We start from the raw sequence: 26331 nt of genomic DNA on the forward strand, positions 1-26331 counted from the left end.
TTGTGCCTGGACAAAATGTCTAAAAGGGGAGGAGAAACTGTCAAAATCCATTCAACATTAAATTAACTGTTGCATAATTATTTTTTTAAATAAAGAATTCAATAGACCAAATCGAAAAATCATAAAGAAAACACAGAATTAAGAATTACAGGAGCAAAAATAAAAATACAAAATTAAGGAAACAGAGCCAAAAACTCAAATCAAGACAGTAATAATTGCTAAATCAAAACATACAGGGTGTTATGTATGTGCACTGTGTCATAATTGAATTGCTTGATTCGATTATGCAGCCGAGGTGCTGTAGGTCAACATTAGAGAGATGAGAGTTTGATTTCTTTGACCTGAGTGGTTCTTGAGGAAAATTAAAAAGGAGTCTGGTGTTGCATTTGTGGGCTGAGAGTGTCTCTCTCTTTCAGATTTAATATTTTGGGATGAGGATGGTTGAGTTCTCTTTCACCACCACCTTCCTTTCTGGGTTTACCTGGTGACCCAGTGATCTCATGGACTCATTGGCTACAGTCCTTTGAGATCTGTCTCACTGCCTTGGAGCTTGAGAATGTCTGCGCTGCACTCAACAGGGGATCCTCATTCACTGCCTGGGAACGGAAAGGCAGCAAGTGCTTGGAAATTTAGGAACGGCTGACACTTATAATTCTGCAGTTGCACTTTTGAATGCTCACTTCTCTGCCCCACAAAGTACTCTACTATGGAGATTTACTTTCAGACAGCACCATCAGTATCCTAGTGAGACTGTGCATCAGTATGTCGCAAACATAAGGGGACTGGCAAGCTATAGGATGAGATAATCTGCAAGCAGCTAAATGAATGCACTAGCAACACTAACGTTCGGAAAGGCTTTTATTTAAAAAGAATGATTTGGCATTACCAAATGCAGTCACAATTACATTCAGTGTGGAATCTGCAGCTGTTTGAGCTTTCAAAATACTCTGCTCCCGCCTCTGCAGTTACACGGCAGCACTCGTGGGCTGATAATTTGACAGCATCTGAAGTCAGCGCAATAGACAGAATAGTCAATGCATCTTGTGCAATACAGGCGTTCAGAACAACCTCAGCAGCACTGTGGAAACTGACTCCCATATGTCCCTGGTGGGTTAGTCTTCCTCATTGTTCAGTATAAACAAAACATAATATCCTAGGGTGAGACCCATTGCATATTATAACAGAAACATTTTACATGAAATTGGTACCCCGTATGTGTTTTATTTGCAACATATTCCATTTTCTTAGTAGTTCCAACTACAATACTATATTTCTTACTTAGTGTGCAAACTGATCAGCACATGTTAATGTCTGTGATTTGAACATGCAAACCATGCTGATCAACTAACCCTAGGCATTGTCATTCATTATTGATAAATAGGCCACCATTAACTTTTTTCAGTTCTGATATTAATATTGTTTCTATACCTTGATCTTCAACTTGTTATGTACTATTACTCATATCCTCATCACAACTTCACTCTAAGATCAGTTTTGTATATAAGATACAGAATGTCAGTACCTTTTGGAATTGATGATTTCTTCTGTGGCACAATTCAGGACAGTCCTGTTAAAATAAAGCAGAATTCTGTTACAGTGTAATAGTAAGATTGGTAGTGCTGCTGCTTTGCAGTAAGGAGATTGTGGGTTCGCTTCCCAGGTCCTCCCTGTGTGGAGAGCGCTTTGAGTAGTGAGAAAAGCGCTATATAAATGTAAAGAATTATTATTATTATTAAGATCCAAGACTGCCTGCAGATCCAGGGGCACTGTATCTTGCGATACAATGAAAGAGGTCAACCACAATTCCTTTCAGTATGCTATACCATCTAGGGAATCCTACACCTGAAAATGACTATTTCATTTCATATTTCCCAGGAAATGTTTGTAGCGATGGCTGAGAAAAAATCTAATATGTTTTAATGGAAAACTGAGATAACCAAGTTTTCCATACAATAAAATTGAAGATAAGACTCTTGACCAATGAAGGGGAAGGCAGGTGTTCAATTCAAAAACATAATCCCTTTTGAATGTGCTCTACTTTGATACATTACTCTGATTTTACTATTGCATATATCTAGCAATATTTTAAGAGAATATACCTGTGTTTTGGATATTGTGAGCATGTGATTGGATATTGTGAAGCGTGTCTGTGGTCTGTAGTGGATCAGAATGGGTGAAGGATATTTTTAAAAACTAGGGGGCTCTGCCCCCTGTTCGCTTCGCTCGATAACCCCCGGGTTTGGTTAACCGGATATACAATTTAAAGAGATTGTTATTTTCATTTCATTCATTTTTTATTTTTTGATATTTGCCAGTAATAAAGCTGTAGTGAATGAGCTATCCCCCCCAAGGGGCTGCTAGTCCTTTAAGCCAGCGGCTGCTTGTGCCATGCTGCGTGAGCTGCATGTCGCGCTGCTTGTCAATCATTTAAAAGCCCGTACAACAGCTGTCCTTTTGCCTCACTTCTTTGTCTCGCGGGACGTTAAAGTGTTTCCGAGAAATTGTTTGTAAGTAGGGCGTGACATGCAAGTAGTCTTGCAGGACTTCAAAGTGTCTTCCGAGATGACCTACTGTGCATGTGTACCGCAGCAACATTTTTGAAATTCTTTATGACATTCTGCTTTGTCATCAACTCTTTGTCCTTTATTTCCGGCCCCGGGCATGGTTAAATGTCTTTCTCGTCGGAAAGTCTTTCTCACATTGTGAAGGGGGGGGTGGGGTGGGGCTGAACGCACGCTAAGGAGTTGTGGTCAGATCAGCTGCTATCTTGCTGCTGCTGCTGGTGAGCTGCATGTTCTGCTTGTCGCACTGCGTGTCGATCATTTAAAAGCCTGTACAGCCACTGTCCTTTTGCCACTTCGTGTCTCTGCTGCTCGCATTGTTTTGGGATGGGGGGGGGGGTGAACGCACGCTAAGGAGATGTGGTTGGATCATCTGCTGGCGAGCTGCATGTTCTATTTGTCGTGCTGCATGTCAATCATTTAAAAGCCTGTACAGCAGCTGTCCTTTTGTCTCAATGCCTTGTCTCGCGTGACGTCAAAGTGTCTTCCGAGAAGATCATGTCTCGTCTCCCTCCCAAGATTTTTTTTATAATAAGACAGATATTTCAGCTCAGAAGTCATGTGTGTGTGTGTGTGTGTGTGTGTGTGTGTGTGCATGTGTGTGTACAGGAGTTTCGAGTGCCTGTATCACACTTAATGTGGCAAATGGACACTACTGGCTGAGCCATCCCTCATTGGGACTCCACAGAAAATTTACTGTACCTGCACTCACAAAGTGTATAAAAGGTCTGAGTAAAACAGAAAAAAGGGAGGAAGAGAAAAAAATCAAGGAAAGGATAGAGGAAAGGGGAGCAAAATCATGTGGGAGTCAGTGTGATTGAAAGGAAGTGAGGTGGAATGGGTAGGATTGTGGGCATCTATCTATCTATTCCTGCTGATAACTTTGTACAGGATGAGGTAGGTTAGATGGTTTTTCATAAGAGATCTTAAAGCTAAGTGTTCAAGAAAGAAGGTACCAGCAGGAATTGTGCAAGAGAAAGAAACTGATTTAGAATGACAGAGAAAGTATACCTACCATCCTGCATAGGCATATAATCCTGCATAAAAAGCCAACGGCAACTTCTCCAGTCTCAATGAACTGGTGTCAAAAGCATTGTGGAAATTTTCAGTTTGTCCTGCAAAGATAAAAATGCAGACATGGTCAAACATACTAGCAGTAGACACGAAGGTGAGGAGATCAGTGAAATCAAATTGCAGCATCAATTTAATATATTTCATTCTTTGGAAATGGGGGCTGAACCACTACATGATTACTTAAAGCACACATTTCTCTAAACTAGAAAAAATCTCTCTGGATTGCTGAAAGTGGTAACTGATGAAAAAATTCTCAACCTGAAAGGGAAATTTTGTCCAAAAATGATCTTATTTTAACTAATATATGTGAATTGCAAGTTCATAATTTTTATGATGTATGGTGTGTGATTCGTTTCAAAACCAAGTCAATATGGATGCTGAGAGTATCAAAATGTAAATATCATGCTGTCATTGAATTTCTAACCCTAGAGGACAATACATATATATTTTGGGAGTACTTCTCACCTGTTCTATGTGGAGTGAAACCCATAACAACGTGAAATGGTAGCTCAGGTTTCACCAGTAAACAATCACGTTACAAATGATCTCATAAGCACAAAGGGATAGGCAATTGGGAAATGTTTTGGATTCTTACAGTAGAAGCCATATGGCCATTTGACCCAGAACTTAAGGCTTCCTTCAAAAGAATCTATAAAGCAGCAGTGCAGTGAAACACATAGCTTTCAACCTTGGCATCCATTTTTATAAATATTGAAGAAGGCAATTTGTTAAAGTGAAATTTCTAACCATGGAAAGAAAATGACACATCATATAAAAGTTGATTAAAGTATTGGAGAAAAGTTCCAATTATAGGAGGTTTTTTTGGAATCACTTAAGGAATCTATGCATTTTAATTGAATTAAATTAACTATACCCCACAATTTTATTTTTAGTCACATATTAACAACAAAATCTTAGTACAAGAAAAAATGTATTTTTTACTTTTAAGTGCATTTTTGAATAAAATCATGTCACTTAATCTTTTTTTAGCCACCCTAATGGCACACAGTCCTCAGCACATTACAAAAACCTTGACTTGGGTGGGAAGGTGATTTGACAGAGTGGTGGAACCAAACCTACGATCTTAAAGAGAAATGTAGCATTCATTCATGTTCATTTCTCATTTCTGAACATCTTAACCATGATGAAACCTTATACATGTGAAGTACTGAAGTACTTTCTTAGAGTAGCCCAACACTTTATCCACTGAGCCGGTATCCACAAATCACTGAAAGGAGTGTTTCACGAAATTTGTATATAAATGAAGAAAAATTGGTAAAATAAAAAAAAAAAAGAAAGAAAATTAGTTTGTGTGCATTGGTCTCAAACCTTCGACCATTTGATTGAACACGCTAACCACTTCACCAATGTTCTTTTACTGTCATATTAAAAGTAATTTGACAAAACTTCAATATAAATTAATCAACATTATTTTTTTTAATTAATTTGTCTTTATCGGTCTTGAACCTTTAACTGTTTGATTTGAAAGTCCAACACACTAACCACTTCACCAAAAACGCTAATTTTTCATACATATGTGTGTTGGCTAAAAGCAGTATAAGTGTGTGTGTAATTGCTAAAATTAAAATATAAGGAAATGAGAAATTTTAATTTGACATAATTAACATACAGATCCTGGGTCAGAACTAGTGAAATATTACATTGTCATCGGAGATCAGCATGCATGCAAAGTTTGAAAGAAATCAATTTGACCCAGACAAACAGAGATGGCAAGCTGAATAAAATTGTTATCCCAGACGGCTGGGGACCCTACCCAGCCGGGACGCCTGGACGGTCCCCGTGATGGACGATACCTCCCCTGGGCCACGAGAGGGCAGCCGCCGGGGTCTGCTTGTTGGCCACTGGACTGGAGCTGGGATGCTCATCCCTGCCGGAGGACGTGGCCACTGCCAGGGAGCGCCCGGACGGTTAGGAAATCCTGGATGGCAGCACTTCCGCCACACCAGGAAGTGTTGTCAGGGGGAACACCTGGAGCTCATCCGGGTCAGTATAAAAGGGGCCGCCTCCCTCCAGTGGACGAGCCAGAGTTGGGAGGAAGGAGACGGAGCTTGTGAGGAGGGGAGTGGAGGTCAGAAGAAGAAGAAGAGAAAGAAAGAAAGGAAGAGTTGTTGGAGGAAGGCATTGTGGTGCTGTACCGGAATAAAGGATTGTGTTTTGGACATTATGGTGTCTGTCTATGTCCGGGGGTATGCTTTTCACATCGTGTAATAACAATAATAATAATACAAATACAAATGTATTTATGAAGCCTGGTGTACCATACAAGAGAAAGTAGAGGAGTTTTGTTTTTTCAAATTATAGAGAACATGTAGCAGCAAGATCAATATACATTCTTCATTTGAAGCTTGTAAAAATATAGTAATAATAATGATAGTCCTCCAACTAGTGCAGGATTGGATAAGGAAGCTTATTCCTACCACTTTTCTCAAAATACTGCGTTATTTCCCAATAACTACTGCATTTTTTCGCAAAAGATATTGCCTGATGTGGTGGGTATCATTGTGCATACGCTCCAGATATTTTGTAATGGCTAGTGAGGGACTGAAAAAGTATGTGCATAGTGAGCAATTAATTGACAAGAACTTTACAGACGTTATAGGATGTCCAGGGCATGTGCATGCACAACGATATGGACCACAGTAGGTAATATCTTTTTGCGTAATAGCACAATTTTTTTTTTAATTTGAATGGTCAGAATAAGCTTCATTAGTAGGACACACAGACAAGGTAAGATAGAATTAAACAATAAGTATAACAACATGACTAACTTCAATTGTCATTGTTAAAGTTTGATTATATTCAAAGTATGCTGGACATTAAGCAGGTATAACAGGTATTTGTTCAAAGATGGCTGTTATACTTTGATGCCAAGTTAAACTGGTCCTTAATATATGATACAGAGGACATTGGACTCCCATCTTCATGGATTATAAATTGGGTATTTGGTGCATTGGTGGGGCTACTGTCCCGATCACCATTCTTGAGTTTGCACAGATCATGTTCATGCTCCCACTTTAATACATTTCACAAAAGAAATTCCAGCATGTTATGATCTGGCATTTTCATTTAACTATTCTTTAGCCTCTAAAAATGATTTTGAGTAAGCTAAGACATCTAATGGTAATATTAAATTTTGTTCCTAGCTGTTTATGACTCCATTACCTTCTCCCATGGCAAGTTCTTATTTCTTTGTAGTTGGCCCCATTTTTGTTGATGGTTGCTATGCCATTTCTGGGTCGGACAACTGGGAGTGTGTGACGCGTTACATCATCTATCCATCCATCCATCCATCCATCCATTTTCCAACCCGCTGAATCCGAACAGTGGGTCACGGGGGTCTGCTGGATCTAATCCCAGCCAACAGAGGGCACAAGGCAGGAACCAATCCCGGGCAGGGTGCCAACCCACCGCAGGACAGCGTTGCATCACTACCAAAAAAATTTGAAGGCTGGCACTGTCTAAGCTTGGATTTCAAAAAAAGAGACTTATTCTGAAATTTAGTTCTGAGCTTTCTGGTTACAACCTTTTTTTCTGACCTTAAACTACTATTTATGTCTTACATTTTTGCTTTGGTTACATGTAGCTTTTTGACATCTGACTACTTTGCTGTGTTTTTTGACTATGATTCTTGGACTTCGTTTACTAAAATGTTCTGTTCTTGGTTATGACTTTGGCTTGATATTTGATACATCCATAAATCTTCTGATTCCATTTTCTCTCTAAGTTACTGTTACCCTGAACAAGCCATACAAAAACTCTATGGCCAAGATTGGACTGAACGCCTAGATGTCCTGACTATCTCTTTGCCAAATGGCCCAATAAAAATGTATTTGCTGCAGCTAGCTACTCCTATTCACTCTTTTTTAGTACAGGGCAGCACTCAAAGTGAGTTGAGCTCTTAGTCAAAGCTTCTGTCAACTACATACTAATGGAAACTTGAGGAGTGAGCAGACATTTAAGAATACTGGAAAGAAGGATCAAGGCATGCTAGTTGTACAAAAACGGTAGATCACACGAGCAAAAACATCAAACAATAGTTTATTTTACCTGAAGCAAGCTTGATCATTCCTGGCACAATAATTAAAACCAAGGCACTCATCTTGATTGTGGTAAATGCTATCTGCAATTGTGTGAACCAGTTGACACTCCAGCAGTTCACAGCCACACCAAATGCTAGGCAAAGTAAGAAAAATGACAAAATGGGTTAAATAAATGTGAACAATAAAATGTCAGGGGCAAAGATACCATATCCAACACTATATCACAGTTAATGAATTTGGTCCAAAATTTGACTATGTCTTGTCTTCTAGCAATCTGTCACCATCAAAATAGATAGATAGATAGATAGATAGATAGATAGATAGATAGATAGATAGATAGATAGATAGATAGATAGATAGATAGATAGATAGATAGATAGATAGATAGATAGATAGATAGATAGATAGATAGATAGGATACTTTATTAATCCCAATGGGAATATAGAGCAGAAGTAAACCAAGCATAGACACGAGAGCATGTCAGAACACTGAGTTGTTATTTATTATGTTTATTTCCATCAGAAGATCATTATTTTTTGGATTTACTAGGGGGCTTTGCCCCCTGCTCGCTTCGCTTAACTACCCCTTCCCCAACCCCGCCCAGTGCTTTGCGCCGTTATCAACAGGGGGGCTGAACGCACCCCAAGGTGACAAGGCCACTCCTCAGAAACCCCTCTTAAATGGTAGTACAATGGGAAACAAATTGCTTTTTTTTTTAACCTTCTCTTTGTTTTAAAGTGTTCAAATGTTTTAAAGTCACTTCCGTGTCTCTCTTCTACCCCAGATACCCTCAAACACTATTCGATCTCTTTTCGTTGTTCTGTTATTTTACCGAGTAATATTTTCCATTTGTTTGCACTGATGTGATCTTTACTCTCATTTTTTTGAGACTTTCGAATTTTCCTACTTCTATTATCTCTTACCTGCTCTGCATGTGTATCACGGGACTTGCCTCCAAAGGTTGTACGTATGACGTGACTTGTTTGTCTCGCGGGATGTGAAAGTGTCTGTCTGTCTATCTGTCTCTCTTCAAAAGATCACGTCTGGTCGCAGAAAAAAAGTCTTGTCTCATTGCAAGATTTTTTTTTTTATAATAGAGAGATTTTTTTTTTTTTTGTAATTTGGGTGATGTCAATGAATTGCCTTTTTGAATTTAATTTTGCCTTATGTGTAATGCCATTTTCTCTATTATTTTTTATGGGCAACAAATAATGGCACATTGATGTGATGGGTGACATAATGGAATGGTGACATATGATGTCACAATGTAGCCACTATAAGCTGTTGAAATTGCTGGACACCACAAAACTAAACAAGTTTAAAAATGTATGCATTGTATAACATTACCATGACTAAGTTACCTGATATGAAAGTTGGAGCATTTAAAATTTGTTTACTTCAACCAAGAATCGGTGTGGCAGGAGGCTGGGGGCCAGACCCAGCCGGGACGCCTGGAAGGACCTCTATAAGTCCCCTGGGCCATGATGGGGCAACTGCCCTGCAAGGGGACCACGGGGAAGTAGCAGGGAGCCTCAAACCCATGGGGGCCCATGGCTAACAGCATGGGGTACGTCAAGCCTCATAAAGCCCGGGAGATCTACACTTCTGCCACACCTGAAAAGGTGGAGGATGGACCTTCCAACAATGCCCAGAGTGCTTTCGGGTGCTCATGCGGCACTTTCGCCACACCAGGAAGTGTCGCCGGAAGAGCATCAGCGAGCACCTGGAGCACGTCCGGGTGACTATAAAGGGGGCTGCCTACAGTCAAGGAGCTACAGTCGGGAGCTAGAAGTGGACGAAGCTCCAGTGACAGAAGGAAGAGAGGCAGCCCACGGACGTTGAAGGCCCGTAGAAGGGTGTTGTGGTGTTGAAAGCACTGTGTGTGTGCAGGACTTGGGTTTTGGGACCCTAGGAACAATAAACATGTGTGTTTTAGAACTGCCGGTGTACGTTTGGTTTGTGTCCGGGCTGGTTATCTCACATCAGTTAACATGTTTTTCTTTACTAAATATTTTTTTAACAATGAGTCATACTCAAAAATAAAAGTAATAATAGAATGTAATTCTATATGTTAGTATAGTACAATAAATATGTACATTTTAATAGTACTTTAGAGTGCCGTAGTTAAAAACACACAGCCTCAATACACTTAAGTTATGCAGCAAAATGCATCGATTGATGTGTTTTAGTTGTGGACTGTCTGTGACAATCTCTTCAATTTTCTTAAACATTTTAAAGCATACACAGAGAAGTAACCAACAAGTACCAAAAAAAATTGTTAATACAAAATGACAAATACTAGCAGAAGATCACTATAATGTTATCCTCTGAAAGGAGAAAAAAAACTGAAACAAATTCTCCATGTAAAGTAGCTATTAATAATTGGTAAAACAAGTGTGATGAGCTGCCCGGACACAGACAGACGGACACCATGTTTAAGTCCACCACACGTTTATTGTACATTATATATACAATGTCCCAGTGCACAAACCCAGTGCCAAAGCACCAATCTCCCCAAAGTCCAGGCTCTCACTCAGTCTCTGCCTGCTCGTCAGGCCGCCTCCTCTCTCCTGCCTCGCAACCTTGTCCACTCCTCACCCGACTCCAGTCCTTCTCTGCAGGGAGGCGGCCCCTTTTATGAGTGCCCGGATGGGCTCCAGGTGATCCCCGACACTCCCTAGACACTCCCTTGTGTGGCGGAAGTGCCGGCTGTGTTCCCGGAAGCCCTCCGGGTGTTCCCAAACTTCTTCCCCCCAGTACTTCCTGGTGTGGCGGAAGTGTTGGGGTTCCGGGTCCTTCAGGCATGGGGGCGCCCCCTGGCGGAGACCACGGGCCCCTACAGGGTTGGGCTTCCAAGCCCTGCACCCGTGGCCCTCAAAGGAACCAGGGCCGCCGCCCCCTCGTGGTCCGGAGGAGGAATGAGCCCTCCTCCTGTCCTCCTGGGCGTCCCGGCTGGGCACCACCCCCAGCCGCGTGCCACACAAGTAATTCATTAAAATAATCTAAATAAGTTGGAATTTGGAAAGGAACTGGTTATTGTATAACAGGAATACTGAAGGTGACAATTATACTTAAAGATTTTAATACTAGTCTGAAAATATACAGAAGTGACTCTCCAGGTGAGGAAGAATTGTAAAGCACACTCAGTCTGTTGTACGCCTTTGTCAGTGGCGTAGCCTGGGGGGGGGAGGCAAGGGGGGACTGCTGTCCCCAGGCACAGCATCCAGGGGGCGCCAAATTTCCCTTCCCCATTGCATTTTGGCAAACAGGAGGGGGCGCAAAATCTTCAGTTGTCCCCAGGCGCTGAAAACCCTAGCTACGCCTCTGGCCTTATGCGACATTAATTCTTTCAGCGTGGTGCAAACTGTAATCCTGCCCTGTCCTTTGTATTTGCAGCACAATCAGACTGTTTGTGCACTGTAGAAACTGTATTCTACATTGCAGTCCTTTTTGTATATCCAGCAGAGGATCAACTGCAGTTCCTAAACTTACTTACTAAATCCATTCTATTGTTTAAATTAATGTAGTTGAGCTGTACCTTTCCTGTGTAATTAATTAACTCAAATGCTGCTTAGCTACAGGTTGATAACATTGTTTTTTTTTCAACCAAGAATAATTGGCAGATAATATTACCCAGTCTTATGCTTACATAATTGTTTTCATCTTCCATTCGTTTCAAAAGAAGGGAGTTATTTGTGTATGTGTGTGTGTACTTTAGTGCTTAACTTGCCTAATACAGCAAGGAGAAGGACGCTGCTATAAGAGGGCCAATGTTCTTTTGAACTTTTCATAAATTATCTACATAAAAATGTATCTAATGAAATTGTTAATTTGCCAGTGAAGCTAAACTATGTGAAATGTTGGATACTCTTGAATCAATAAAATCTTCACAGAAGGATCTGGACAAACTTTAGGGTTTGTCAGATATGTTTAGATGTTTAAATTAAGTAAGTCATAAGCAAAAATGTTGGAGTAGATTTAAGAGTTGGTGTGGACTTGTCATTGTCCACATCTATGTGGTGTGCAGAAGCTATTAGGATGGCCAGTAAGGTGTTAGGTTAACAGCATGATGAGTCGAGCACAAACCAAAAGAGGTTATTCTTAAGTTATATGATGCACTAGTGAGTTGTCATTTGAGACCTACTGCAGATGAGGACAGAGCTGCAGCTCTGAAATGTTACTTTTTCAGCATAAACAACTATTTAGAGCAACTATGACCGCTGTAATCATTTTTTTTAATTGTTCTTCAGGTCAGGACCACAAATGGGATTTCCAGATAGAGCACCAACTTGTTTTCCTTTGTGCTTTGTGTTTTTATAAATACATATAGTCACACACGTGTGCATGGGAGGCAGCTAGAAGGCCTGAACGAGAGTAATTCCATGCCAGACCAGGGGGTGGTGGAGTGCACCGATTCTTTTTCTCACTTTTCTGCAGACTGTTCATGGGAAATTCCACCTGGCCATGATGATGTCATATTCGGTTCTGACCCCTGTGACGTTACTTCTGTTTCCGGCCCCTTTAAAAACGTCACTTCTGGTTCCGAGCGTATGGATGAAGTTCCTTCCTGTTCTGGCCCCTTTGATGATGTCACTTCCGGGTCCAAGCCTATGGATGAGGACCTTTCTGGTTCCAGCTCTTTTGATGTTACTTCCTATACTGGCCTTTAAAGCCGCCATCTTTCCTCTGTCCCCTCAGTTCTGTTTTGGACTCAGATCAGTACACATCTGTACAAAAGTTAATCCTATTTTGAGACCAGTATATAATATACAGGTGGCTGCCCCAAACCTTTCTTGGACTCTGTCATTTATTGTAACAATATATAAATATAGATATTATATATTGTGCAGTATTCATTTTTCATAGAGATACATGATCAGTGTATATATAATTGATATTTATATTAAAACAGGCATGAAGAAAAGATCGTAGGAAAATCAAATTATTACTTACAGACTCCAATTATGCTGACCATTTTAACAAGTAGTTTGGGTGCTGGGCAGGGGCTGAAGAAAGGTTCAACGATGTACCGGCCAAATGCCAAAGCCACCACAGATGAGGCAGCAGGCCTAGATTGTTCAAAAGACAATAAATAATTTAATGTTAATGAGGGAGGCAGTGTAACTTTTCTTATAAATCTTTTTTTAATTTGTCTCATTTGCACAGTACTGTCTACAAAATACTCATGTATGTACTAAGAAACAAAAATGCTGCATTGCTACCTAAAGTGGGCATATTTTCCCTTAGCCTTACTAGGCAAGGCATTTATTTACAGCAGCGAAATCCTAGCCTGCCACAGATTTCATAAAAGGACCTTTAAGTAACATTTATATCATCAGAAGTATAATATGTGGTTGACACTTTATACTAAATAGTTTAGCATTGTTTTAATGCTAGACAGAGTTCATCTGATTCAAGCATACAAAGACCATGTGATATGTGGGAAAATGACAAGAGGGCTCTGATCATCTACTGCATGTGAATGAGCAAAAGTGTACAATGGGTTAAAATTACAGTTTGTAATTCAGCATTAAAATTCTGGCTCTCTGTATTTGTCCACATTATTTACCCAAGGAGATGAGTTACATCATCCTTATTCATTTTTATATTCCTCCCTCCGCAAATGGAGACATAGCAACAGAAATGATTCATTCTGTCACCAGCACTTTAATGACAATGAGTTAACTTCAACCATGTTACTTTGGAAGAAACTATGACAAATTTCCATCAGTTTGTGTCATGTTCCACTTGAGGAAATAACAAGCTGGACTGCCTTTATTCAAATGTTAACAATGCCTTTAAGTGTAAACTACTGGCATTTTGGAGCTGATCTGTTACTATTTGAACAATGAGGAAGTGCAGCCTGCAGACTAAAATGGGTCAGAATGAGAAATGTGGGAGTTTGATGGGGATTATATTGGGGAACTCAGTCACTGTATCACAGACTTTATTAACTTTTGTGTTGCCACTGTGGTATACTCATGGGCTGTGTGGCATTGCAAACAACAAGCCCTGTATTATTAAGGAGATAAAAAGTCTGTAGCGGGGCCACATAGTGTTTAAATGTCAGTTCTGTGTGCATCTCGTTTCATTGTCCCGTTTACTGTTTGTGCATCAGTTAATGCCGTCCCCGTAAAAGGGGACGGATGATGGAAGGAGACCACAGCCACAAACCTGGAAAACACCTGTTTACAATCAATCAATCACAGCCGTCACAGGATTATTTAAGCCATCAGGAGGAGAAGGAAGGAAGGAGAGAAGGAGATTTTTTTTCACCATCACGACCACACTGTACCTGTTCTTTTCCATATCGCGCTTAGCCATCCAGTTTGTTTTTCCATCTGCCGGATTTACTTCAAGGACCTCACCATGAGAGACCCCAGGGTAGGACTTAATCATCCACCACACACACAAGGATTCACGGTGAGGCTGTTCCATTTTTTCCGGGGAGAATCAAACAACGCAATATCACTAATTCAGTCATCTGCTTTCAGGACAGTTTCTTTATTACCGGACTCACGTTCTCATTCATTTTCAGTTTATCATTCATTGTTATTCGTGTTGTGTGTTTATTTGTTACAGGGACAAGGGAGGGTTTTTGTTGTGTGTATATATATTTGGTGGTGTCTTGTTATTGCTGGGGTGAAGGGATATTTATATTTATATATGTTTCTATTTTTTGCATGTCTTATTTTACTTAATACATATAACCAGTTTAAATTTTACATCCTGTTTTTGTGTGCTTATATTTTTCACCATCGATTGTGGGGGAAAAGTTCAATTGGTAAGAAGTACGGCTTGATAGTAAGATTATTTCTCAGTCAATTATCCAAGCCACAGGTCTTGGGAGTGTAGCTGCCGGCTGGGTAAAAGGGGTCGGCCGTTACAGTCTACTGATGGACACAGAGTGAGTGCTGAAGAAAATGCTGAGTGAAGGAAAGGAAGCTTACAAAACTAAAATAGAAAACAAAATCACTTAGAATAAAATGAAAGATGTCTGGAAAGGACTGAACATAATTTCTGGGCTCAAGCAATCTAGCGCTCAAGTGCTACAAAGGGATGTGGACAATCTTTTGCCCTAATACAATTATTTAATCTATTCCACCCCCTATTCCCCATTCCATTCCTACTACATCAACAACTCCTACCACCTCATCTGGTATAGCCAGTGACGAGTCCACCTCTGACCATCAATATAGGTTGTTCATAATGGAAGACCAAGTAAGGAGACAACTGAGGAAGCTACACACAGGAAAAGCCACAAGACTAGACAAAGTCAGTCTTTGAGTTCTTATGGCCTGTGCCGACCAGCTTTGTGCAATTCTCTGTCACATGCTCAGCCTGTCACTAAGGCTCCAAAATGTGCAGCTGCTGTAAAAAACAATCTGTATTATTCAAGTTCCAAAGAAGGCTAATGATTAGAGATTAGTGGCCCTAAGGCCCCACATCATAAAGCCATTTGAGAGGATGGTCCTGGACTATACAAATCCTCTTGGGAAAGACCTTCTACCTACTGTATTTTGCTTATTGGACAAAGATTACAGTGGAAGATGCAATTATAGATACTTGCATCTTCCGTTTATTTCTATTTCCCATTTAGGGTTTGGTCACAGCAGATCATCCATCGCCATGTATCCCTGTATTTTACATCATTTTCAGCCACACCAACTGTCTTCATGTCCTCCCTCACCACATACGTAAACCTCCTATTTAGCCTTATACTTTTCATCTTGCCTCGTGGTTCCATCCTCAACATTCTTTTCCTGATGACCCCTCATCTCTCTTCTGCACGTGCCCTAACCATCTTAATCTAGTCTCTCTCATTTTGTCACCAAACTGTTGTCATCCCTCTAATATACTCAGTCCTAATCCTGTCTACCCACGCTACTCTGAGCAAAAATTGTAGAATCCTCAACTCTGCCACTTTCAGCTCTGCCTCCATCTCCCAACCATACAACATAGCTGATCTCACTACCATTTTATAAACCTCCCCTTTCACTCCTGCCATTCTTCTCTACCCAGTCCACCCTACCGTACTTTCCGTTGCTTTGGACTGTTGAAACCAAGTATTTAAATTTGTCTGCATTCACAACCTCTGCTCCATGCAGTCACACCCTTCCGCCACCTTCCCGCTTATTCACGCACATGTACTGTAGATTTACTCCTGCTAATTCTCATTCTTCTTCTATCCAATGCATACCTCCAACTCTCCAAGTTCATTTCAAACTGTCTGTTACCACTGCAAACAGGAAAGGGCTCAGAGGCAATATTTGATGCAATCCTACTCTAACCTTGAACCAGGCTGTTCATTCCTACCACACTCCTCACCTCAGTCACACTGTCCTTGTACATATCCTGCACCAGCCTCACATACTCATCTGCTACTCCTGACATTCTCATACAGTACCATAACTCCCCTCTTGGCACCCTGTCATATGAGTTCACAGGCTTGCAGTGCAATTCCTTCTGACCTTCCCTGTATTTCTCCATCAGCACTCTTAAGGCAAACATTGCATCTGTAGTTTTCTTTCCTGGCAGGAAACTATATTGCTGCTCACAGATCACCATCTCTCCTCTCAGCCAGCATCCATCACTCTTTCACATATCTTCATGGTGTAGCTGATCAGCTTTATACTCCTGTAGTTACTGCAGCTCCACATATCTCCCTAAAAATTGGTACCAATATACTTCTTCTCTATTCATCAGGCATCTTCCTGCTTTTCAAGATTTTGTTAAATAATCTAGTTAGAAACTCTACTGCCATCTCACCAAAATATCTCCATGCCTCCACTTGTATATCGGTTGGGCCAACTGATTTTCCACTTTTCATTCTCTTTATAGCTTCCCTCACTTGAGCCTTGCTGATCCCCAGTACTTTGTGATTTACTATCTCCACTTCCTCAAACCTACACTCTTCTCATTTTCTATATTCATAAGTTTTTCAAAGTACTCCTTCCACCTTTTGAACACACTCTCCCAGCTTGTCAGCAAATTTACATTGACATCCTTTATCACCCTGACCTGAAGCCTGCCCTTCCCTGCTCAGTGCATCTTCATGAACAAATCTAGCTAGCTAGCTGTACGGTTATTAAGTTTTTATACTTTTGCATGCTGTTTTTGTTTTTTTTTATTTATTTTTTTTTAGCTGTTAATGTTCCTTCCAGATGTTCTGCATTTACTGAGTATTTTAAAGGCAATTCTGAAAGATGGCTGAGAGTTTCAATAATTTGTTTCTGTGGCCTAGCTAATTTTTTTTTACAGTTGAAATTCTAAAGGAGAAAAATTCTTATGCTTGAGGAAAAGTCATAGAACAGATTAAAAGTGTTCCATTTTGCTTTGTGGGATATCTAAGTATATATCCAGATTAAAAAAAAAAGTTTCAGTAATCCTCACAAGCACTTTATTACAGAAATAATGCAAAGTGTTACTACATCTAATTACAAATTGTATTTTACAAATACCTGTGCCGGTGTCTGATTCACAGTAAAAAACACAACATAAACAATTTCATCATCTTCTAAATTTTCATGAGAGTGTGGATGGAGTATTCTTTTTCATTTTGTACCCCTGAAATAAACCAGGTTGTAGACACTGACCACTTGCTCTCCAAAGACCACAATCAAATACCAGCACTTTTACTCCACGGATATGATCTTAACCTTTATGTTGCAGGTGATGGCAGTTCATCAGTTCTTCTAGTATTTAGAACTTCCCAAACCTTAATCATTATGACTAGACCATACAGAATATATTATCTGCTTGCTTGTCTCATAGAAACTTACCGAATAAGAACAAATTGTGTCCAGAGACGAAGAAATGCTGGCATGGGTCCCAAGGTTTCCAAAAGATAAATGTATTGCCCACCAGACTTCTTAATGCTTGTGCCTAACTCAGCATAGCAGAGGGCTCCTAGAAATCAAGAAAGTAACAAAGGACATCACTAAATAAGTGGGACAAATATTCACAAATTTTAAACAAACTAAAAGGTCATATTGTTGAAGCTCTGACCCTAATATTTTGAAAAAAAAAAAAACACATTGGTACATGATTTTCGGGCATATAAACTACTAACTGACCAAATGTGCTTGATTGACTGCATGGTTTCCTCTCATTTTTTCTGTCTCTAATGTGCGGCACATTTTTTACATTGTAATGTGACAGTATTTACAAACAAATGAAGACAAAAGCCCCAGTACACAAAATGGGTGATAAGCAGGTTAATAATTGCCAATCTCTGTCTTCTGAGATTCTGGAAGCAAAAAAAAAAATAATATATAAGTTCATTGCACAAATCAAATAATTTTATATGAATATATGATTTCATTTGAATGATCTATGGCAATTTTTACAATACTTTTTAAAACTAAACAAAAGATTATCAATTGCTTCTGTCAGAGGGGGACACTTTTACATTTTTTTGTGCACTGGGTGGTTCCATTAGGCACCCACTGTTGGGACTGGGGGGTGAGAAGTTAAAAGGCTGTCTGTACTTATTAATGGTATTTGCTGTCTTGCAAGGGAGTCACTGCTTTGAAGTCTGGCCTTGGAGGATGCCTGTATTTACCTGGCTTGGAAATATTGGTTCCTAATCAGCATATCTGTACTTATTAATGTTTGGTAACCATACATTTTGTTAACTTGTGTTTTTAATTGTTAAACCCAGGCAATTTAGATGTGCCATTGATTAAACTGTTTGTCCAGGACTGACAACAGCAGGGGCTGAAGTAAATATAAACTCCTGGCCAGCAGAAGGCAGGGGGAGAGTCCACAGGAAACGCTGCCAAGACACTCGGACAGGGCACAGGGGCTCGCAGGCAGACAAGGGTACCTGGCTGGCACGACGTGAGGCACAAGGACGGCAACATTTACTTCCAGGGAGGAAGAGACAGCTCCACAAGGAGACGCCAGTGGTGGGTCCAGCGAAAGAGGGAAGCCGCATGAGAGGACCAAGCGAAGCTGACAGACGAGGAATGAGGCGTGCCTAGGTCCCAGCCACACAAGGAGCCCAGAGTGGAAGAAAAAGGAACAATGAAGAGACGCTGACAGGGAGTCAACAATTTGACACAACTTCTGCCGGGGAACAGAGTGCATCCATGAACAATTAAGTGTTGGGGTAACACAGTGCCCAAACTGGACTCTGCACCACTAAAGGTTGTATCCTCCAATTCTTGTTTTTACGTACTCTTAGAGTGTGGACTGTGTATTTTTCTTTTAAAAAAGGGAAATTAATTCCTGATATGTTTAGGTTCTGTTATGTTCGTTTATCTTTTTAATGTACCTTATATTGTCTTGTACAATAGAACTTACTGTTGCCTTTTTCTGAAATTACTGTTGTGTCTTTCATTGTGTGTTTACTCACCGCCCAATTTAAAGAAACCTGTGTGCTATTATTGGTAAAATTCAGGAGTTCCCAGTCTTTTAATAAAACTGGGTGGCGTAGTCGGATATTTTAATGGTGTCTAAGTTAGATTACCTATAAGTGTGACCAGACACCTGTGACATTTGCAATCAAGAGATGATCATGAAATACCAGGTGGCAAAGCTCATCAAAACTTTAAAATACCTTGTTACAATAACAGACTCAAACTACTGTAACTTTTATGAGAACACAGAAGCACTTTGCACCAGTGTGGCTTCTGTCTTGGGAATTATTTTAATGTAATTTATGAGACATTTCCATAGTACTTGTATTGAGTCACTTCTATCTAATGCTTGGTTTGTAAATCTTAAAGTTAGAAAACCAAATACAGTGGAACCTCGGTTCACGACCATAATTCGTTCCAAAACTCTGGTCGTAAACCGAGTTGGTCGTGAACCGAAGCAATTTCTCCCATAGGATTGTATGTAAATACAATTAATCCGTTCCAGACCGTACGAACTGTATGTAAATATATATATATATTTTAGTTTTTAAGAACAAATATAGTTAATTATACCATAGAATGCACAGCGTAATGGTAAACTAAATGTAAAAACATTGAATAACACTGAGAAAGCCTTGAACAACAGAGAAAACTAACACTGCAACAGTTCGCGCTATAGTTTTAAGCACAGGGGAAAAAATGAACATTTGAAAAATCCGTAATTTAATAAACCACCAAGAAAAGTAACATTGCAACAATGCAGGCTACGAACCGATCACTGTAAATAGAACTGAAAACAAAAACAAGCCAGCTCTGCCTTATGCGTCCCTCGCTCGCATTTTGAATTTTATTCAAAGCACTGCAAACAAACATTTGTCTCTTTTCAACAGTTTAAACGTGCTCCATGACAAGTCAGAGATGACAGCTCCGCCAGGAGCAGAGCATTGTCGGAGACAGAAAAAAGGAGTAGCAAGCAACCAATTTAACAAACTGAAAGAAGCCCTGCAGGCTTTTTAAGAAGGCGGAGCACCGCGCGAGAGGCATATTACGCGACAGAGCTGGCCAGAAGTGAAAGGAGGAATGTGAAGGTAGTCTGTCCATGTTTCTTAGGGGTTTTCCCAGGGGCGTCTGTATTCTCTGGGGGTGCGATCAGCTTCGCAGCTCACAGTGTGTCTCTCTAGAGCGCTCCTGTGTGTGTGCGCACGCGCCTCTCTCGCATGTGCTCCTGTGTGTGCACGCATCTCTCTGTCTCACGCTGCCTGTGTGTGTGCCTCTGTCTCTCGCGCTGCCTCTGTGTGTGTGTGTTTGTGTGTCACATTCTCTCTTGCTCGCTGCACAGGAAATGCACAGGGAGAGACTGAACATGAACAAACCAAAAGGGAACCTGGCTTGTTCGTATACTGAGTTTGTGGTCGTGAACCGAGGCAAAAGTTTGGCGAACTTTTTGGTCGTAAACCGAGTTGTACGTGTACCGAGACGTTCGTGAACCGAGGTTCCACTGTACAATGAAAAATTGTGAAACAGTAAAATGATAAGAATCCAAATCTTTCACTACTCTAAAGAACAAGTAGCAAAATGCAGAGTGAATGTTTTCAGAAGACACAGTTTGGCATAGTGGTTAAGGTTTTGGACTTCAAACCCTGAGGCTGTGGGTTCAAACACCCACTACTGACATGGTGTGACTCTGAGCAAGTCACTTGACCTGCCTTGTGCGCCACTTGGAAAACCAAAAAGAAATGTAACCAATTGTATCATAAATGTTGTAAGTCACCTTGGATAAATGTGTCCACCAAATAAGTAAATGTAAATCCATCACACTCAGAATACCAGCCTTAGCCATCTGATCAGAAACACAGATTATAAAAATTAAACACTTTAAATATTCCTTCACTTCTGAATTTGGATAATATCCCTTCTTAAAAGATTTATTTTAATTGATAGTCACAGACTTAGCTTTGGCGTCACAGTGGCGCAGTGGTAGCGCTGCCTCTCAGTTAGGAGACCTGGGTTTGCTTCCCGGGTCCTCCCTGCGTGGAGTTTGCATGTTCTCCCCATGTCTGCGTGGGTTTCCTCCGGGCGCTCCGGTTTCCTCCCACAGTCCAAAGACATGCAGGTTAGGTCAACTGGCGATTCTAAATTGGCCCTAGTGTGTGGGTGTGTGTGTGTGAGTCCTGCGGTGGGTTGGTGCCCTGCCCGGTAATTGGTTCTAAGCCTTGCGCCCTGTGTTGGCTGGGATTGGCTCCAGCAGATCCCCGTTACCCTGTGTTCAGCTTCAGCAGGTTTGAAAATGGATGGATGGACTTAGCTTGTCATTTTTTATATCATAGATAATCATTCCTGACAATGGTCTTGAGAATGTTGACACTTGATTTATTTACATTGTATTCAGAGCAGTCTGATATAATATCATACAGGTCACTAAAAACAACAACTTATGATATCAGTACTTTCTTTCCTATTGCAAATCACTCTGATCTTTTAGAAAGTTCATTCACTTCTGTCTTCCACGGCTCTCCAGCTACCTCCATTTGGCCTAAATTTGATTTACTTATGTAATCAGAATATAAGTTTAATGTCACTGTGCTCTGTACAAAAATCCACTCACGTGTACATGCCAGGCCAAAGTTAGCACACAGGGGCTCTCAGCATTTAGAACTGCTAGGCAAGCATTTGAAGAGAGAAAGGTACAACTACGAAAATGGGCATTGTACTATTTCTGTATATTAGAGATGAAATTGAATCCTCTCCTGGCCTTGTTTGGAACCTAAATAAGGGCCTGCACATGGAGAAGACAGTATAAAAGACTTGGACAGCAGCCAAATACTTTGAAGCCGATGGACGGATGGGTGATAATGTCATCTGTCCTGAAAAGCCTTCCATCACAGTGACGAAAAATGGCAGACTGTAAACATCAAGATCCCAACTTGGTAATGTCTTGCTATTGCTTCCTTTCGTCTGTAATGCTTCGTAAATCGTCATAAAAGAAAGCTAAGTTATTTTCTCTTATGTGATTTCTTACCACCATATCACTATGGGAGGGATATCCACCCATTCATCCATTATCTCATGCCTTTTAATATTATATCTATATAGTTTCGGGTTACTTAAAACACCGCAATTACAAAAGAACTTATTCCAATTAGGGAGCTATCGCCCCCTACAGGAACAACTTATAAAAACGAATAGAGCACAGGGTATAAGTACATATGTAAATGCTGTTATATTCCACTATGTGCTTATAGCAAATCTGCCAAAGTTAAAACATTAAATTATGTGATTAATTTTCAACAGTATAGTGCATTATAAATATAATGCATGACCCTATCAAGGTTGACATTATTCAAAAAATAAAAATTCCAATTTTAAATTGGCTTTAAGTTGCCTTGTTTTTAAATAAACATAAGTAACTAAAATCTTCAATTATTATATAAAAGTTATAATATATCAATGTAGCTCTACACAAGAGCAGCAGTCCTCAGCCTATGCAGTATACAAACAGCTGTTTGTAAGGAAATAAATAAACAAACAAAAACAAACAAGCACAGACACACAGAGACAAGCAACTGTTTAATAGTCCTTAAGTTTAATGGTCAGGTGGGACTCAGCAGGGGGTGGGTACAACCATGCACACTGAGAGGGGTGCAAAGAACAGGTCAGATAGCAAGGGAGAATGGCATCTCCCAAGGGCAGATGTTGGAAGTTTATAGGGTCCTTTCTTATAGAATCAATGCACAGTCCTATTAAGGACCATTAAACAGCTGCTTGTGTCTGTATGTCAGTTCATCCCTTGAAGATCACACTAACATCAATCATATCATTAATAGGAAGAACTAAAAAATAAACAAACAATAAGAAATAAGTTTTATTTTTTACTTTTAAAGTTATATTTGCATTCAATCCAACACTGTCTTATAAAGTGTCACAGAGTGACTTCTTTGGACCGCTTTCTCTAGTAATAGTCAATTGCATCATGATAACCAAACTGCAAAATAGTAGTACCTAAAATAATAAAATGATTACACAGTAGACAATACATGAAAATAAACCACTGAAATAAGAAAAGGTGCAGCCTTAATCTGGAATGACAACAAGCAAGTTTGTTCTCTTCCTCACAGCCAGATATAAAAGGAATCCTGGCCACCATCCTGCTCTCAATCACCAGTGTATCTATAAAATAAGTCTTTCAAAGAACAACATTTCCTGACATTTTCAGAGGAAGGAAGCAGAGTCTACTTATATAAGGGAGATAAAAAGACCAAAGAGCAGCATTTAACCGGGCTGCCACCACTGCTGCCACTAGTGCAAGCTTACAACTAACCTGTTTTGTTGATGTTCTTTAGAACAGGAGGTACATGCGGTAATCTGGTTGGTGCTCCAAACCTTTACTGTTTGTCTGTTATCATCCTTCTACAAAAGTATTTATTCATTTCACACATTCCGAATAACTCATCCTGGTAACAGTTAAAGTCAAGATTCCAAGGAATATATAGCATCGTCTTCTGTGTCAACAGAGCTGTAAAATTCTTAGGTCAAGCATGCAAAACATTAAGAGAGAGCCTAAAGTAAGACCTGTGAATCAATCAAAAGCGTCTCAAGTCATTGAATGTAAAATTTTCATAAAAATATAAGTTAAACTTGTTTGTTCTGTAAGACTAACTAATGAAAAAAATGTCAAAAAAATATTTTTATTCTAAAATTAATCTAAAATAAAAGCTACACTCTCCATCCCAGCTAAGAACATTTTTAAGAAACCCTTGGTAACTATATATAATATATATAGGGTGGTCCAGATCTAACAATGCAATTATTACTATGCATTAAAAGTTGCATAGTTACATCTGGACCACCCTGTATATAGTATATATCTATATGTACTCTCTATATTTAAAATCCTAAGCCTAAAAGTGCAACGATTTTATGTCACATTTTTATGTCACATTATTTGTCATGCTTTAAATTGGGCTTATTTTAAAACCTACATATATATGTTTGGTATCATTCTTTTCAGAATTTCTTGAACTTTAATGTGTTGTTGTTAGATTTTCAGATTCTTGTCCATCCATCCATTTTCCAATCCGCTGAATCCGAATACAGGGTCACGGGGGTCTGCTGGAGCCAATCCCAGCCAACACAGGGCACAAGGCAGGAACCAATCCCGGGCAGGGTGCCAACCCACCACAGGACACACACAAACACACCCACACACACCAAGCACACACTAGGGCCAATTTAGAATCGCCAATCCACCTAACCTGCATGTCTTTGGACTGTGGGAGGAAACCGGAGCGCCCGGAGGAAACCCACGCAGACACGGGGAGAACATGCAAACTCCACGCAGGGTGGACCTGGGAAGCGAACCCGGGTCTCCCAACTGCGAGGCAGCAGCGCTACCACTGCGCCACCGTTCAGATTCTTGTTCCGTTTTTAAATTGTAAACTAAAAAATATCAAGAACTCGTGCCCCGCAAGACGAAACTTAACCAAGAGTGCCAAGAGATTTAACCACACCCAGGGCCGGAAATAAAAGACAAAGAGTAGGACAGCTACTGTACAGGCTTTTAAATGTTCGAATGGCCATGCGAGGTGCAGATCATGCGGTACGGCAGCAGCAGCAACAGCTGATCAATCAAAGAGGAGGTAAAAAAAAAACTATTTCCCATTGTATCAACCTTTAAGAGGGGGTTTCGGAGGAGAGACTGCGTCTCCTTGGGGTGCATTCAGCCGCCCTCTTCACAACGCGAGCGGCAGACTGGCCGCAAGTTTTTTGTTTTTTTTTTGCTTTATTTAGTATAAGACCATATTAAAAAATCCTAAAATTATGTGATGAAAGGAAGCTTAAATTTTCCAAAATTGGGATTAGTATGCATGAGTGATATCATTCTGGAAAATGAACCGGTCATCTCTGTGAATGAGCTGTGGTTAGTTGGCTTTCTAATGTCCCAGCCATAGCTTGGATCATGTGATATGTTGTGTACTAGAAGTTTCTAACTTTTATTGGAAACATTCCACAGTTTATAGATTTATTTACTATTTGTTAGTTGTCTTTCTTATTTATATCTTTATTACCTTACAGATAAGGGCTGAAGCCCAGCCCATTCCTGACAGTGCTGAGAACATATTTTATTTTTTTATTAACAACCATGATGTTATTTTCTCATGGAAAACCAATAACAATAGTCAACAATTGGACTGAGGTCAATGTGCCAAAGAAAACAAAAATAAAATAAAAAGGTAAGCTAAAATTCATTAACAAAAAGCAAAGTCAAAAAGTTCTAGATTTATCCATCATTCTTTCCCTCTCTACTGTTATAAAAATATTGTTTTTAGTTCAGTCTATCCAAAGTTTAGATGCTAGTCCGAGTGTGCTGTTACCTTTCATAATAGCGACTCGATGGTGTCCTGTGTCCCTTCAGCAGCACTTCACTTGACCATATACTTACATTGTTGCCAACATAAAGATGGCTGTGCCTAAGGCAGTAACACGGAAAATGGTGCTGCTTACAAGGAAATTTGGTAAGCCAAGAAAAATCTTAACTGGTGTCTTTCATTCAAGTTGCAATTTTCCAAAATTGAATAAAATGAAGATTTCTGAATTAGGATGTTGCTTTACTTACCAAGAGTAGAGAAAATTCCTGTTGTCAGCCAGATGATAAGAGACATGCCTGTATTCCCTGAGTTTTTCAGGATGCCTTTTGGAGCAATGAAAATCCCACTTCCTACCACGGAGCCTATAATAAGGCACACTGACCCCAGAAGACCAACAGTTTTCCTTAAATAAACAGCTTCTGTACTTGCCATTTCTGCAGTGAAGCTATGAAGCTACTGTCTGTGTTAACAGTGTTTTTGGTCACTTTCCTGCCACTCTCTCTGCTCTGTCTCTCTGTGTTTAATGATCTGCCTGGAGTTACATGAAATCTCCCCACATTTACATATGTTTTCCAAAGTGCAGGCAGTCCCCGGGTTACGTACAAGAGTACTTAAGTTGAACTTGTATGTAAGTCAGAAGAGGTACATTATTTTAATAAATGCTATTGCTGACTGACTGTAACCAAGTGCTCTGCCAAAATGAATGACGGAGTTTCACTTCTCTCTGACCTCTATTATTTCTACTTTATTTTCCATGGTGATGGTTTTCCTCTTCTTTACTGTATCACCAGCACTTGCATCAGATTTGTGTTTCAGAGACATTGTTGAAGGGTGAAGAAAAAAGGTACAGATGAGCTCTTCTGCACAGCACTGTACAGCAAGAAGGCACCCCTCGTCAGCACGTCT

General features: G+C 40.0%; 1 protein-coding gene across 1 annotated transcript in view; it reads right to left on the reverse strand.

Moving 5' to 3' along the window:
• LOC114658419 (cystine/glutamate transporter-like) overlaps positions 1 to 25914 on the reverse strand; it is a 49030-nt gene extending 23116 nt beyond the window's left edge. Inside the window, exons 1-6 of the mRNA XM_028810494.2 lie at positions 25674 to 25914; positions 17480 to 17606; positions 12651 to 12766; positions 7704 to 7829; positions 3577 to 3676; positions 1523 to 1567 (exon numbers count right to left, since the gene is read on the reverse strand). Coding sequence (XP_028666327.1) covers positions 1523 to 1567; positions 3577 to 3676; positions 7704 to 7829; positions 12651 to 12766; positions 17480 to 17606; positions 25674 to 25857 — 698 coding nt within the window. The 5' untranslated portion in view covers positions 25858 to 25914. The remainder of the gene's footprint in view (positions 1 to 1522; positions 1568 to 3576; positions 3677 to 7703; positions 7830 to 12650; positions 12767 to 17479; positions 17607 to 25673) is intronic.
• Positions 25915 to 26331: the final 417 nt, after the last annotated feature.

Source organism: Erpetoichthys calabaricus, chromosome 10 (assembly GCF_900747795.2).
Source record: "Erpetoichthys calabaricus chromosome 10, fErpCal1.3, whole genome shotgun sequence".
In the NCBI taxonomy this organism is placed as follows: Eukaryota; Metazoa; Chordata; class Cladistia; order Polypteriformes; family Polypteridae; genus Erpetoichthys; species Erpetoichthys calabaricus.